Source organism: Carcharhinus amblyrhynchos, chromosome 2 (genome assembly GCF_965287045.1).
Source record: "Carcharhinus amblyrhynchos chromosome 2, sCarAmb.v2.hapA, whole genome shotgun sequence".
Lineage (NCBI taxonomy): Eukaryota > Metazoa > Chordata > Chondrichthyes > Carcharhiniformes > Carcharhinidae > Carcharhinus > Carcharhinus amblyrhynchos.
In genome coordinates, this window is record NC_137325.1 from 108,085,579 (window position 1) to 108,101,488 (window position 15,910).

Below are 15,910 nucleotides of genomic sequence, written 5' to 3' on the forward strand. Positions count from 1 at the left end.
AATTGAAATGAGTGAGACTTTCCATATAGAGTTGAATGGCTGTATGATTGATTGTCAGTTTTATGAGTACCGAAGAATAACTTTTTTTTCATATGGAGTTTGAATGGATTTTTTTATTCAAAGACTTCAAAGACTTATTCAAAAAATTTCAAAGACTTCATGGTGTCATTACAGGGCTTAAGAGTTCTGTCTGATAGTCATCATAGAATGGGACTAATTTTCCAGTGAGTGGAGGCTTGTACATCCACCCTCATTCCCATTCAGCCCACCCCTGAATCCCTGGAGAACTTATTTTTCATTTAATTGAATTGAATGAAAGTAATCATCAGTCAGTGACACTTAATCTTACATTGATCTTTATTCCATTAGAAACACTATATTCCAACACAAAATCTACACCAGCAGAAAAGCAAAATTCATTAAAATTTTACATTTTGTAAGGGAGTCTTGGGAATAAAGTGGGTCATCATTATGGTACCAGCAATAAACAATGATTTTGTATGTTTTTCCATTGGTATAAAATAGAACAAGTTATAGAAATATCAATGCATATAAAATTTACATCACTGAAAGAGACCACTTAGCCCATAATGACTGCATCGACTATAAAATAGCTATCCAACTTCTTATCCGCTAGTGCATGTTTAAGTATTTGTTTTTAAATATAATGTACATTTTTTTGCCTCTATCTTTTCAGATAGTAAGTTCCAGACCCCCACCACTCTCATAGTAATAAAATGTTTCACCAGCTCTCTTCTAATCCTTCTGTCAATTACTTTAGATCTGTGCCCCCTTATTAAACACTGCTCATTGAAGGAAAATAGGACCTTTCAGTCTATGCTATCTAATACTTTTATATACTTCAATTCTATCACCCTTCAGTCTCCTCTGTTAAAAAGAAAATAACCCTAGCCTATCCTATCTTTCCACATAGCTAAAATTCTTCATTTCTGGCACCATCCTTGTAAATACCCTTTGTACTTTCACTGGTGCAAATTATAGTCTTCCTGTAAAGCAGCAGCCAGAACTGATATTTACCTCCATCGTAACCTCACCATCTGAGGTTATTGCACACACACCCCTCTCCTTGGGAATTCCCTGGCAAGTTGATGCTACAACATTTATTTTCCTATATTCACATGAGTCTTATGATTCCGTTTCCTCTATCTAACTTCCAGTAATGTTATCCGTTTCCTCCATATTCTCAGACTGACTTCCTCTTTACAATGTCATTGCTTTCTTCTTCTGTTACTTAGCTCTAGCAGTTTATCAAAAATGCACTGGCATTTTTACATTTCAACACTTTTATAGCTATTGTAAGATAAGATTATGAGCCAACTTGGTAAATTTCTGGTGCATTCCACTTTGGCCGTTACAAGAATGACGGAGTTCTGCATAATTTCAAACAATTTAAGTTTAAAGAGGAAAAAGGTAACATGCTAATACATATTATGGCTATTGATTAAGTCTTCAGATAGATTTAACTTGTCCATTTTATTCTGAATCCAGATGGTTTAACTGCGTATTCAGCATGGAATTTCACAAAAACATGGTATGATGCAGAAGTGAAAGGAGCAATGTTAGTTTCCTACAAGAAAAAAGATTTTAAATACTGAGTGTGGAAATATACTGTGTATTCATACAGTTCAAATAATACATAAGTAACAGATAACAAGGCATAACTTGAACAAATCCAATTCTTAGCCATCAAACCATTGGATTCCACAGTCAAACTTCTATTAGATCTTTCAAACTCATTTACTCACCTGTCAAATATTCTTCAAAGTTTCTTCCTGTCCCGAAGCGTTTTCTCTAAATTGTGTTTGTTTTTCATGATTGCCATTTATATTTACAGAATACATATGGAAAGCATGTGACATACAATTTGGAAAAACTATTTCAACAATGGACAGAACAGATGCCTTACCACAGTAGGCTGGATTTCCACCCTTGAGGCAGATGGTGAGAATTGGGAAAATTCTTGCCCACTAAGCAGCCTGTAGGGCCCTTCATACTCTCCATGCCAGGCTGTGGCACTTCCACACTCATTCACCCACTATGTCTTATATAGAACCTGTGGAAGGCATAGGTGTCGCTTGCGGGCATACCTTGACATGTTGAACATGAAGAGGATCTTTTGAACTTATCTTTGAACTATGGTTTTGAGTTCATCTGAGGTGAAAATCCAACCCAGATTGTTTAATTCACTTTGCAAATGAACACTGACAAATTAAGTTATTTATTTTTATGCAGTTACCAAACAATTTGCACTAAAGTCATGGAAACACTATGTTACAATGCTGCAGCCAGTAATGTAATATCAGATAGCATGATGAAAATAAAGCATCTGAGTAAATAGCCATGTTTGGGAAATTATATTGACCTGGGTGTTGCAGTCTGTGGTAAACAAATGGAGCCCAACATTCATTATATTCTCACATGCCCTCAGACTCCTCTGGGTCTTACTGAATCTTCCAATGATTAGGGATGCATTTCAGTGCAGTATCCCCTACATGAGATCTGGACCCAATGTGCACAGGGCAAGCCACTGTTTACCTCCAAAACCAATCAGATTTAAAATTCCTTACTGAAGCATGTCTGACCAGAAAATGTATGGTTCAATAGTTCAACTAAAAATCATGCATAGAAACAGGTTAATTAGACAAAAAGAAAGATTATGATTGAAAAATAGAGAGAGAGGTAAGAGACAGGGAGAAAAAGTCAAGACAAGTATTTAAACTTTTTAAGATATGGAATAGTTAGCATTTTCAGTGCTATAGAAGCTGTTTTGCAGTAATTCAGGCTTATCAGAGCATTATAAAATCATTTAGACTTGAATGAACTAATGCAGACTAAGATCCATGGGTACTTAGTGAGTAAGAATAGCAACGTTTCACCCTTACAAGAAAGGATGGCAAAAAATGAACTTTTTTATAGGTACTTGTTCCACAGCCAGAATCTACAACATCCTCGAACCTCAAGTTAATTTTGATACAGGGGTCATTAGTAGTAAATAATATAAAGTGCTCATACTCATGTTATTGGTGCCAGAATTATCCACTCTTGGTCAGAACTGTTGCTGAGAATGGCTAGGTGTTATTCTCTCGGTGAGATAACAGCGTAGCAAAGTTCCTGCAAATGCAGGGTAATTCAGGCTGCACCTTTCTAATTTTTCCACTTAACAGTGCGCGTGATTGTTTTTATATTCATTCGTCGAACTTGGATGTTGCTGGCTGGCCAGCAATTATTGCTCATCCCTAGTTGCGCAAGGGCAATTGAGAGTCAACCTCATTGCTGTGGATCTGGAGTCATATGTAGGCCAGACCAGGTAAGGACGGCCGATTTCCTTCCCTATAGGACATTAGTGAACCAGATGGATTTTTCCAACAATAGACAATGGTTTCATGGTCAGTAGTAGATTCTTAATTCCAGATTTTTAAAATTGAATTCAAATTCCACCATTTGCCATGACAGGATTCGAACCAGAGTCCCCAGAACATTAGTTGAGTTTCTGGATTAATACTCTAGCGGCAATACCATGAGACCATTGCCTCCCCAATCGTTATTTGTTGTTCTTCAATTTACTCCATAAAAACAGTAAACCCTGATAGCCTCACCGTTATTTTAACTACAAAATCTGAGCCAATCATTTATTCAAACCTCAAAACATTTTAATTCTTAAGTTTGTCTTTTTTCTCCAATGTTGGTGCATAAAATATAATGAAACATGTGACAGAAAATAAACTTATTTATGAACAAATACTTTTTTTTACATACCATTCCACAGTAAGCTCCTATGAGTGGCGAGTTTGAATCTGGTCCATCATACAGCCTCAAGTAATTTTTGATACAATCACCAGGGTCATCGATATTAAAGAATAAGAAGTGTATGGTTACTACACGCCCTATTGGTGCCACAATTATCCACTCGCAGTCAGTATTGTTGCTGTAGGTGGCTGGGTAGTTAGGACTGTAAAAAGACCCATTGGAGCCAAATAATGTTCCACCACAGCCTGTACAGGAGAATGAAACAACAGGGGAAAAGGTCAGCTGCTTGGAAGTTACATTTCAATAAGATTTGCATTATATCATAATATTCCCAAAATACAATATCCAAAGAGTTTCTACAAATACATAAAGGGCAAAAGAATAACAAGGGAGAGAGTAGGTACTCCTAAGGATCAACAAGGTCATCTGTGTGCGGATCCACAAGAGATGGATGAGATCCTAAATGAATATTTCTCATCAACATTTACTATTGAGAAAAGCATGGATGTTACGGAATTGGGGAAATAAATAGTGATGTCTTGCGCAGTGTAGATATTACAGAGAAGGAGGTGCTGGAAGTCTTAAAGCACATCCAGTTGATAAATTCCCAGGGTCTGATGAAATGCATCCCAGGACATTGTGGGCAGCTAGGGAGGAAATTGCTGGTGCCCGAGCTGAGGTATTTGAATCATGGATAGTCATGGGTGAGGTGACTGAAGATTGGAGAGTGGCAAATGTTGTGCCTTTGTTTAAAAAAGGCTGCAGGGAAAAGTCTGGGAACTACAGGCCAGTGAGCTTCACATCTGTGAAGGGTAAGTTATTGGAAGATATTTTGAGAAACAGGATCTACAGGCATTTAGAAATGCAAGGACTGAATAGGGACAAGTCAGCATGGCTTTGTGAGTGGAAAATCATGTCTCACAAATTTGATTGAGTTTTTTGAAGGGTAACCAAGAAGGTAGATAAGGGAAGTGCAGTCGATGTTATCTACATGGACTTTAACAAGGTCTTTGATGAGGTACCACATGGTAGGTTGTTGCATAAGGTTAAATCTCACAGGATCCAGGGTAAGGTATTTAAATGGACACAAAATTGGCTTCTTGACAGAAGCCAGAGGGTGGTTGTAGAGAGTTGCTTTTTCAGTCTGGAGCCCTGTGAACAGTGGTGTATCTCAGGGATCAGAGCTGGCTCGATTGTCATTTGTCATTTATATTAATGATTTGGATGAGAATATAGGGGTCATGGTTAGTAAGTTTGCAGATGACACTAAGATTGGTGGCATAGTGGACAGTGAAGAAAGTTATCTCCGATTGCAACGGGATCTTGATCAATTGGGCCTGTGGGCTGACAAATGACAGGTGGCGTTTAATTCAGACAAATGCGAGGTGATGCATTTTGGTAGATTGAACAGGGCAGGACTTACTCAGTTAATGGTAGGGCACTGGGGAGAGTTACAGAACAAAGAGTTCTAGGTGTACATGTTCATAGCTCCTTGAAAGTAGAGTCACAGGTGGACAGAATGGTGAAGAAGGCATTTGGCATGCTTGGTTTCATCAGTCAGAACATTGAATAAAGGAATTGAAATGTCTTGTTGAAGTTGTACAAGACACTGGTAAGGCCACGCTTGGAATGCTGTGTACAGTTCCGGTCACCCTATTATAGAAAGGATATTATTAAACTGGAAAGAGTGCAGAAAAGTTTTTCTAGGATGCTACTGGGACTTAATTGCTTGAGTTATAAGAGAGGCTGGACAGACTGGGACTTTTCTCTCTGGAGGTTATGAGGCTGAGGGATGACTTTACAGAGTTCTATAAAATAATGAGGGGCATAGATCAGCTAGATAGTCAATGTATTTTTCTAAAGGTAGGGGAGTCTAAAACTAGAGGGCATAGGTTTAAGGTGAGAGGGGAGAGATACAAAAGTGTCCAGAGGGGCAATTTTTTCATATAGACGGTGGTGAGTGTCTGGAACTGCCAAAGGTAGTAATAGAGGCGGGTACAATTTTGTCTTTTAAAAAGCATTTGGATAGATACATGGATAAAATGGGTATAGAGGGTTATGGGCCAAATATGGACAATTGGGATTAGCTTAGGGGTTTAAAAAAAAGGGGCGGCATGGACAAGTTGGGGCCGAAGGGCCTGCTTCCATGCTGTAACCTCTACGACTCTACAACAAATCTTTGTATTCTGCCAGAAGTAGTTAAGATTTCAATTGGGAATCAACATGGTAAGGTCTATGTAAAATTTCATCTACATTTATTCAGTTGATTCATTTATATCACATATGACTTCATATGCATTGACTATTCCTTGTTTAAGGGATAAGCAGCCATGCAGCAGCTTTCTGGTGTAGAAATTCAAGAAGCATTCAGATGAACACTTGAAATGTCAGAGCAAGCAAGGCTATGGACCAAGTGCTGGAAAATGGGATTACAAAAGATAGGTGATTGATGGCCAATGATAGACCAAAGGGCCTCTATAACTCTAAATTTAAGCACCAATGTTCTTGGTGCATCTGGGAATCGTCGAGGAGAGATTCATCTGAGGTGGTCTACATCAGGATACTGATTCTTTAGAGAGGTCTGATTTGTTTATTATAGGAACACAGCAGACCACTCTATTTCACCTACCAAGAGGGCACCAAAAGTAGCAGTAACTTTGAAAGTGAAGGCCACATAGTTGCTTCATTAAAGAGCCAGAAGGATGTTGAATTTGTCAGGTAAAGGAAGAGAAGATTTTATTTGCACACTTTTTGATGACAAGTTGTAGGTTTTTGAATTCACACATGGCTGCTGTAAGCAGTGATTTGCATGTTTCTAGATTTCACGTTCATTTAAAGACACTGAAAAGTTTCCATTTTGGGTACTACAAGGACATTGCACCCAAAATGCGTTCAATATGGCACTGATCAGATTATAGTTCAAGTTTGCAATAAATATCTTAGGTATAATGATAAACATAAAAAAAACTTCAATTAACTCATGTAATTAGGCAGCATGAAAAATGACAAGTTTTTTTGCTTTTCTTTCTATTAAAAATACATATTTGACGTAAAACAGGGTGTTAACCTAGGGTGTAGTTTTATTGCTCCAGCTGAAAATGTGCTGTTCACCAAAATAGACATTTTAATAAAGGGTGTTCAGCCCCCACCCTGTGAGTGACCCTATTTAAATCACTGAACATTACTTTACAAACTACACTAAACAATATAATAGTTTAATTGGTTCACAATTCTGTTTCTTAGTAGATTATTTTTGGATATAAGTACTTTAAAAATAAATAACTGGTGCTTATCTGCTTCAGGAAATGAGCACAATTTAAAGGACCTGGATTCTCTGACCTTGCCTGCAGCTGGGATTCTCCCTTCCTGCTGCAGTGAACGCAGATTTGGCTGAGCATCAAATTCTCTGTTTTCATTGCAGCGGCAGAGAATTCTGGCCGAAGAACGTTCTTGAACTGGTGTTAAAGCACTGGGTGGGATTCTCCAGCCTCCCACCTATGTGTTTCTTGGCAACTGAAAGCGGTGTGCCATTCGCTGACAGTGGCATCCTCTGGTCCCACCACTGTCCACGGGATTTCCCCTTGAAATCTTCCAATGCTGCAGGGCAGGGGTATGCTGCTGGCAGCACCAGAGAATCCTGCCACTAAGGAACAGCCGGAGGATCCCAGAGAAATGGAAGATTGCACTCAGTGTTATTCAGGAGCAGACTGGGAGCAACTGATTCTTACCCATTTTCCTTCTGTGTTACACCTATTTTTCTGGAGCCATTTTAGCAGAGGAAAGTCAGCCAAAAATTACAATTAATGTCTGAAAGTCAGTGATTTTTCTATAACCCTGCAGGAAGAATTAATAATTTGGCACAAGATAATTTGGCGCAAGATGGCAGATGGTGGCACGGTGGATAGCACAGCGCCCTCACAGCACCAGGGACATGGGTTCGATTCCAGTCCTGGGTGACTGACTGTGTGGGATTTGCATGTTCTCCCTGTGTCTGTGTGGGTTTCCTCCGTGTGACCTGGTTTCCTCCCAAAGATTGGCCATGGATAATGCATGGAGTTATGGGGGTAGGGCAGGGAGAGTCAGAACAGACTGGGCTGAATGGCCTCTTCTTCACTGTAGGGATTCTATGATTCTATGGATGTTATTGGAGTTTCATAGAGATGTTGCTGCATGTTACACATTAAACGATAAAGGTAAGTTCTGATTGTTTCAAATTACCATTCGGAGAAGATGTCCAGGTGATCTCAAAGCCATTGCGTCCTGTTTTGATATCACTTTTAAAATGCAGGGTAAGAGCATGGAAATTGGGATAGATGGGATCAGGCACTACTGTGCCACAGAACGTGCCAAGCAGTTGTCCGTTGCTATCTGTACCATTCTTTATCTATAATAAATAAAATGTAATAACATTTCAATCCTTTTTCTGTACTTAAGTGTGAGTATAAAATCAGTGACACTACTCAAAATTCAAATTCTGTAAGATCTTGGAATGGAAAATCATCTTGAGGTGTGATGTTAATGCCGGATGGCATCTGTGGAAAGAAAAGCAGAGTTATTAAGAGAGAGAAACTAAAAACTGGCAAAGAAAAGGGAAACACAATGTCAGAGCTGAGGTTACAATCTAAACTCAACATCGAGCCCAGCAATACCTAATCCGAAGGCAAGCTGCTCTTTTTCTGTCCGGTATTGAGCTTTGTGGGAACACTGCAGGAGGCCGAGGATAGAGAGATCAGCCTGGGACCAAGGGGGAAGAATTTGAATCACAGAAGCTCTGGCCTACCCTTGTGGACTGAATGGAGCTTTCTGCAAAGTGATCATTCAATCAGTGACTGGTCTCCCACATTGAGATCACATTGTGAACAGTGAATACAATGCGCTAAACTGGAAGAATCGTAGAATCCCTACAGTGCAGGAGGAGGCATCTGGCCCACCGAACCTGCATCGACTACAATCTCACCCAGGCTCTATCCCTGTAACCTCATGTATTTACCCTGCTGGTCCTCCTGACACTAAGGGACAATTTAGCATGGCCAATCCACCTATCCTGCACATCTTTTGAGTGTGAGAAGTACTAATAAGTAACTGTTTTTCTTTGAAATAATATTTTGGGCCCTGGATGGTGAATGGGAGGAGGTTTAAGGGCAGGCATTGCCCTTGTCACCTTTAAGCAGAAAGATGCTGCATCTTTTCCACTATTTCTGCCCCAGAGCGGGGCCACCGCAAAGAACTTCCTGCCCTCCCCTTCCAGCATTTGGAAGTTCCATTTCATCTGTGAAGTCCTGGTCCACTCCTCAATCATCCCCAGTTCCTCCTTCCCTTTAATAGCAAGAGCAGGAGATGCAGCGCCTGATTTCTCTCTCTTTCTTTGCTGTCAGATGCTAGGCGTTCTTGAATCTATCATTCACACCACCTCCAGACACATCTTTTGCTTCTTTACTTGTCTTGTTTCACCCCTTTAGCCTTGCACCATGAACCCCTTTGTAACTTCATCCCCAACCTATCACAAACTTTCTCTTTTGTTCTTTTTCCACCTTCCCCCATTTAACCTGCTGAAAAGCACAGGACTGGTTCCTGAAGAGTGGAGAATGGCAAACATTACACCCCAGTTCAAAGAAGGCTGCAAAGATAAGCACGGCAGTAACAAGCCAGTCAGTTTAACCTTGGAGGTAGGAAAATGTTTAGAAACAATAACTCGGAACAAAATTAAATCACCTGTGACAAATCTAGATTAAGTTATAAAAAGTCATCATGGATTTTCTAAGAGAAAATTATATTTAACTACTTAATTGCTAAGATATCAGGGAGAGTTGATGAGGGTAATGTAGTTATGGGCAATGACAACATGGATATCAAGTTGTCTCAGAGACAGAAAACAGAAAATATTGATGTGATTTATTATTGTCACATGTATTAGCATACAGTGAAAAATATTGTTTCTTGCACACTGTACAGACAAAGCATACTGTATGTAGAGAAGGAAAGGAGAGAGTGCAGAATGTAGTTTTACAGTGATAGCCAGGGTATGGAGAAAGATCAACTTAATGTGAGGTAGGTCCATCCAAAAGACTGACAGCAGCAGGGAAGAGGCTGTTCTTTAGTTGGCTGGTAGTGTCCTCAGACTCTTGCGTCTTTTTCCCAATGGAAGAAGATGGAAGACAGTATGTCTGGGGTGCACGGTCCTTGATTGGCTGCTTTTCCGAGACAGCAGGAAATAGAAACAGTGTCAATTGATGGGAGGCTGATTTGAGTGAGTAATGGTGAATGGTTGTTTTTCAGACTGGAGCAAGGTGTCCAGGAGTTTCTCTAGGGGTTGGCATACAGGCCACTGCATTTTTTTCACAAATATTAATAACTTAGACTTGGGTGTGCAGGGCACAATTTCAAAATGACAGAATTTCTGATGACAGAAACTTGAAAGTATTTTGAGTTGTGAGGATAGTGAAAAACTTCAAGAGGACATAAATAGGATGGTGAAAGGGTGGACAAGTGACAGATGAAATTTAATGCAGAGAATTGTGAAATTAAACATTTTGGTAGGAAGAATGAGAAAGGTACAATACTAAAGGGAAAGCAGGAGCAGAAGAACTGGGGGCTTTATGAGCACAAATCATTGAAGGAGCCATGAGCCCCCTGTTTTGGGTGGCATGAACGCCATGATGTCCTGTGGAAGGGACTATATATTTTGTAGCATGATTACCTCTGAAATTTAGGGAGCATTGTGAAATGCAGTGTTTTTCATTCTGCTGTTGCTGTTCCACAGGTAAATTAATACAGCTATTTGCACTGATAGACAAAGGACCTTTGACTTGCTTGATCAATTTCTGCATCTAAGATTGAGTGATATTGGAGATGTCCATATGGTTACTTGGAAGGACATAAATGCAAGACAGTTCAGGACAGTGGTCACCTTTACTGTCATGGGCAGTGCTGTTCACCCAGTCAATGTTGTCTGCAAATCAGATTCCATGAGAAACCACAACACCATCACTGCCTCCTCAGTAAACTGTAGCTTGAAAAGATAGTTCTGCTACAACATTCGTCGATAGGTCGTTATGTAACCATGGCTCTGTGATAAGGGCAAGTTTTGATGCAAGTAAGCTGCTTTGTTATTCCTTCTTAAAGCCTCAACTTTTTCTGCCAAAAAAAATCAAGCAAAGGAACCACTAAGTGAAATACTAATGAGATTTTTTTGTATAACAGCAACCAGATATACACATCTCTTCCCTTTTCCAAAACCCTTTTGTGGAAGGAGTTGTTCACCCTCGGTTTCCTTTATTTACCTTACGATTAGCACAGGATTCCCTATTAAAATTGAGTTTCTAAAAAATCTCACCTGAAGTGAGGAGGCAGTAAGATTGTTGATCGCCTGTTTGCTTAGCTAATAATATTTAATACTGTGATAAGTGACAGTAACATCTCACCTCTAAATAATCATCGTTGCATCCACTTAAACCTTCAATGTCAAAAGCATGAAAGAAGAGGGAGATCTTGTGGCTCTCTGGAGCTCGCAGTATGATTGTACAATCTAGATTGTTAGGATAGATGTCAGGCCAGCCAGGACTCTTCAGATAACCAAATGATTGGTTATATTGTCTGCTACAGCCTGAAAAGAATATTTACGGTATGCAAGAATAAAATCAAATGTGCCGAATCAGGTGTCAGGCAAATGTATTACAAAGCTTAAGATGATTACTTCTTATCAATTCAAATAGAAAATGCCATGACTTAACACAAATGATTAAATACAAAGTTATTTACAGGATCTGACTGAATTGAAAGATATTTTACTAGGTCAACAAATAGTCATTTGACTGTGATGTGATTCTTAAATATTTAAGATTGAAAATGAACACCCTAGCAATGCTGCTTGTGGGGCACGCCTTGATTGAACACCTCAGCGGGAGACAGGAGGAGCTGAGAGGATATATGTAGTACATTAGGCCTGTTCTTGCTGCTGGTGTGGTGTAAGTAAAGTTAGTTCAATAAAGACTGCCTGCTGCTGAGTACGTGCTGGTCCTAATCAATGCAACACACAGCAGAAAGATGACAACAAGGATAGGATGGAATTGTTTTACATATTATTTGAGAAAATAAGGACCAAAGAAAGTTGTAACCCACTTTTTGGATCTTCTAAGGTTGATTTTGAGGAAGTTTGAGCGATTGGAAAGATTGCTCCATTACAGCACACTATATTCCATCAAACAGCATTTGGAAAAAATGGTACTGCAGGTATATTTGGGTAATTAGGAAATTCAATCCTATCATAGAAGACTCGTGACTATTGGCTGATCTGTAATGAATGAGATTCTGATATCTCCATTATGGTATGACTGAAAATGAGATTCCTCTGAAATTTGCACTCTATGAAAGAAAGAAGTTGCCGAGTTTTGGGCGGCACGGTGGCACAGTGGTTAGCACTGCTGCCTCACAGCACCAGGGACACGGATTCAATTCTGGCCTCGGGTCTGTGTGGAGTTTGCATATTCTCCCTGTGTCTGCATGGTTTTCCTCTGGGTGCTCGGTTCCCTCCAACCGTCCAAAGATGTGCAGGTTAGGTTGATTGGCCATGTTAAATTGACCCCAGTGTCAAGCGGACTGGTAGGGTGGGATTACGGGAACAGGGCCTGGATGGGATTGTGGTCGGTACAGACTCAATGGGCCGAATGGCCTCCTTCTGCACTGTAGGGATTCTATGAAGTGAGGCTGTTGCAAGTTGCATCCTCAACTTAAGGATGCTCTTCATCATTGTGGTACGGCAGCAATTCAGAAATTAATCTCAGAGACCTGTTTGTCAGAGGTCTTAAGATCAAATCAAATCCAGTCTAAGCTTTTCTTTGAAGGCAATAAGCTGACCATAGAATCCCTACAGTGCAGAAGGAGGCCATTCGGTCCATCAATCCTGCACCGATAACAATCTCACCCAGTCCCTTTACCCACAATCCCACGTGTTTACCCTGCTAACCTCCCAGTTCTAAGGGGCAATTTAGCATGGCTAATCAAACTTACTCACACATTTTTGGACTGTGGGAGGAAACCAGAGGATCCAGAGGGAATTCACACAGACGCAGACTGTATAGTAAAAGCCATACAGTCACCCAAGGCTGGAATTGAATCCAGGTCCCTGGCACCGTGAGGCAGCAGTGCTAATCACTGCACCACTGTGCTGCCCACATGATATCAGGGCCATAGCCTTTTCCACTTATCAGCCCTAGCCTGAATGTTGTTCAGGTCCTGCTGCTTGCTTTATTAACTGGAAAGCTGTGAATGGAATTGAGTATTGTTTAATCATCAGTAAACAACTTCTCTTCCAACATGACAAAGCAGCTGAAGATGGAACTCCTGCAGTTATGTCCTGGGGTTGAGATGATTGGCTTCCAAGAACCTCAACCATCTTCCTTTGTACTGGTTGACTCCAATCAGTGGAGAGTTTACTCCCTGATTCCCACTGACGTCAAACGCTGTCTCAATAGCATCATGATTGCTATTTCCTCACATTCAGCGCAATCAGGCCAACACTGTATCCAAGGTAGATTATACCAAAGTTGTCATAGGTCCAGATGACCATAAGGTCGTTCTCCCCCTTGAGGATGTCCACACCTCAGATGAGGTGCAAGGTTGAGAAGGTGGGGCCTTCATGAGTAACCTCGGCTGATATGGGAATTGAATCCATGCTGTTGGCATTGCTCTACATCACGAATTAGCTGTCTAGCCAACCGAGCTAACTAACTCCAGGTATGATGTTGAAGGAAGCTTGTGATGAGGCCACAGAAGTGGCACAGCAGATGGATGAAAATGGCAAAAACATTCTTTCCCTGAGCCAGCAGGGATGGCCCACCAGTTTTCAGGAAATCCAGAACATGGCAGCCAAGTTCACAATCTTAGATTTAGGTACTACTGTTGTCATAGTAGCCATTGTGATCCCAGAAAATTGCAATCATAGAAACATAGAAGATAAGAGCAGGAGGAGGCCATTTGACCCTTTGCATCTGCTCCGCCATTCATTACTATCATGGCTGATCATCCAACTCAAATAACTTCATCTTGCTTTTTCCCCATAACCTTTGATCCCATTCCCCAAGTGCTATATCTTGAATACATTCAATGTTTTGGCATCAACTACTTCCTGTGGTAATGAATTCCACAGACTCACCACTCTTTGGGTGAAGAAATGGCTCCTCACTTCCATCCTAAATGGTCTACCCTGAATCCTCAGGCTGTCATTCCTGGTTCTGCACTCCGCCACCATCAGGAATATCCTCCCTACATCTACCCTGTCTAGTCATAAGAACATAAGAACATAAGAAATAGGAGCAGGAGTAGGCCATCTGGCCCTTCGAGCCTGCCCCGCCATTCAATAAGATCATGGCTGATCTGTCGTGGCTGTTAGTCCTGTTAGAATTCTGTAAGTCTCTATGAGATCCCCCCCTTATTCATCTGAACTCTAGTGAAAACAGTCCTAACCTGGTCAATCTCTCCTCATACATTAGTCCCGCCATCCCTAGAATCAGCTTGGTAAACCTTCGCTACACTCCCTCGAGAGCAAGAACATCCTTCCTCAGAAAAGGAGACCACAATATTCTAGGTATGGCCTCACCAAGGCCCTGTAATAATTGCAACAACACATCCCTGCTCCTGTACTCGAAATCTCTCACAATGAAGGCCAGCATGCCACTTGCCATCTTTATTGCCTGCTGCACCTGCATGCTTACCTTCAGTGGCTGGTGCACAAGGACACCCAGGTCCTGTTGCACACCGATCACTATGGTACCCCATAGTTACCACATGCCAATTTGAAAAGCACCCATTAATTCTTACTCTTTGTTTCTTCTCTGCCAACCAGTTTTCTATCTTAATACACTTCCTCCAATCCCAGGCTGGCTCTGTCTGATCCTGCCACTGCTTTGTAAATGCTTTGCTATAAAGTCCTTGATAATGGATTTGAGAATTTTCCCCACTACCGTTGTGATGTTTACTGGCCTATAATTCCCTGGTTTCTCGCTACCTCCCTTTTTGAATATTGGAGTGACATTAGCTACCCTCCAATCTCCAGGAACTGTTCCAGAGTCTATAGAAACCTGGAAGATGACCACCAATGGATCCACTATTTCTAGAGGTACTTCCTTAAGTACTTGGGATGTAGATTATCAGGCCCTGGGGATTTATTCAGCATCAATCCCATCAATTTTCCAAGTCGGACATTGGAGTCCCTGCTGAGCAACAGTCCCCCACTCCCCCCACATACTCGCAGAGCCGCTACTGACCCAAGAAAGAAAATGGCAGCAACAAAAGGACACCTGTGAGTACCAGACAGCCATCGGATGCTATGCACTTACCTCCTCACTAGCCCTCAGTGATGCAGCGCCAAAATCAGACTTTTATGTTTGTTTTGCCCCAATTCCAGATTGGTGAATGTGGTGGTAAAGGGGGAAGTGCTGGTAAAGTTGGGCGTGCAGCCCCTTAATTCAATTTAAACGCATTCAAATATATTTAAATGGCTGTTACACCCATTTCGTGTCCATTTCAGGCCTTGGTCAAGGGGGAACTACGCAGATGTGGATGCGGATCACGCTATTCGCCTCATTCCTGACTTTACCAAGTTTTTGTACCCGAAAATGGGCGGAACACGATGGTAAAATCGGGTCCTTAGTGTCAGTCTTTATGTTCCCTGCAAGCTTATTTTCGTATTGTATTTTCCCTTTCTTAATCAACCCCTTGGTCCTTCTTTGCTGAATTCTAAACTGCTCCCAATTCTCAGACCTATTATTTTTCTTGACCAATTTGTATGCTTCTTTTTTAGATTGGATACTCTCTCGTCCGTTCTTTTCTATTGGTGCAAACCAGATCACACCCAGGTAGAGCATGAAGCTGATTAGCATATTTAAAGTAGTATCTAAATATGCATAGCCTGTTTGACACCAGATCCTCCAAGCTTCTGTGATATCCCAACCCTCAGGTGTGACATGGGCCCCGCAAGAATTGCTATTGGTCTCCACTAGCGGAGATCAGGTATGATGCCCACAGCGGGGATGTCAGAGTCCATTGAAGCTCTTGGGCTGTTGGGGATATGGCTGGGCAGTGCCCATCTGGCAATGCCAACCTGGCACCATGGCAGTGCTCAGGGAGCAGGGCTGGGGCTTGATGG

General features: G+C 41.1%; 1 protein-coding gene across 1 annotated transcript in view; it reads right to left on the minus strand.

Annotated features, from left to right (window-relative positions):
• Positions 1-402: 402 nt before the first annotated feature.
• cubn (cubilin (intrinsic factor-cobalamin receptor)) overlaps positions 403-15,910 on the minus strand; it is a 327,704-nt gene continuing 312,196 nt past the window's right edge. Inside the window, exons 62-65 of the mRNA XM_080214655.1 lie at positions 11,190-11,371; positions 7,987-8,152; positions 3,778-4,013; positions 403-1,588 (exon numbers count right to left, since the gene is read on the minus strand). Of these exons, the coding sequence (XP_080070781.1) occupies positions 1,481-1,588; positions 3,778-4,013; positions 7,987-8,152; positions 11,190-11,371 (692 nt within the window). The 3' untranslated portion in view covers positions 403-1,480. The remainder of the gene's footprint in view (positions 1,589-3,777; positions 4,014-7,986; positions 8,153-11,189; positions 11,372-15,910) is intronic.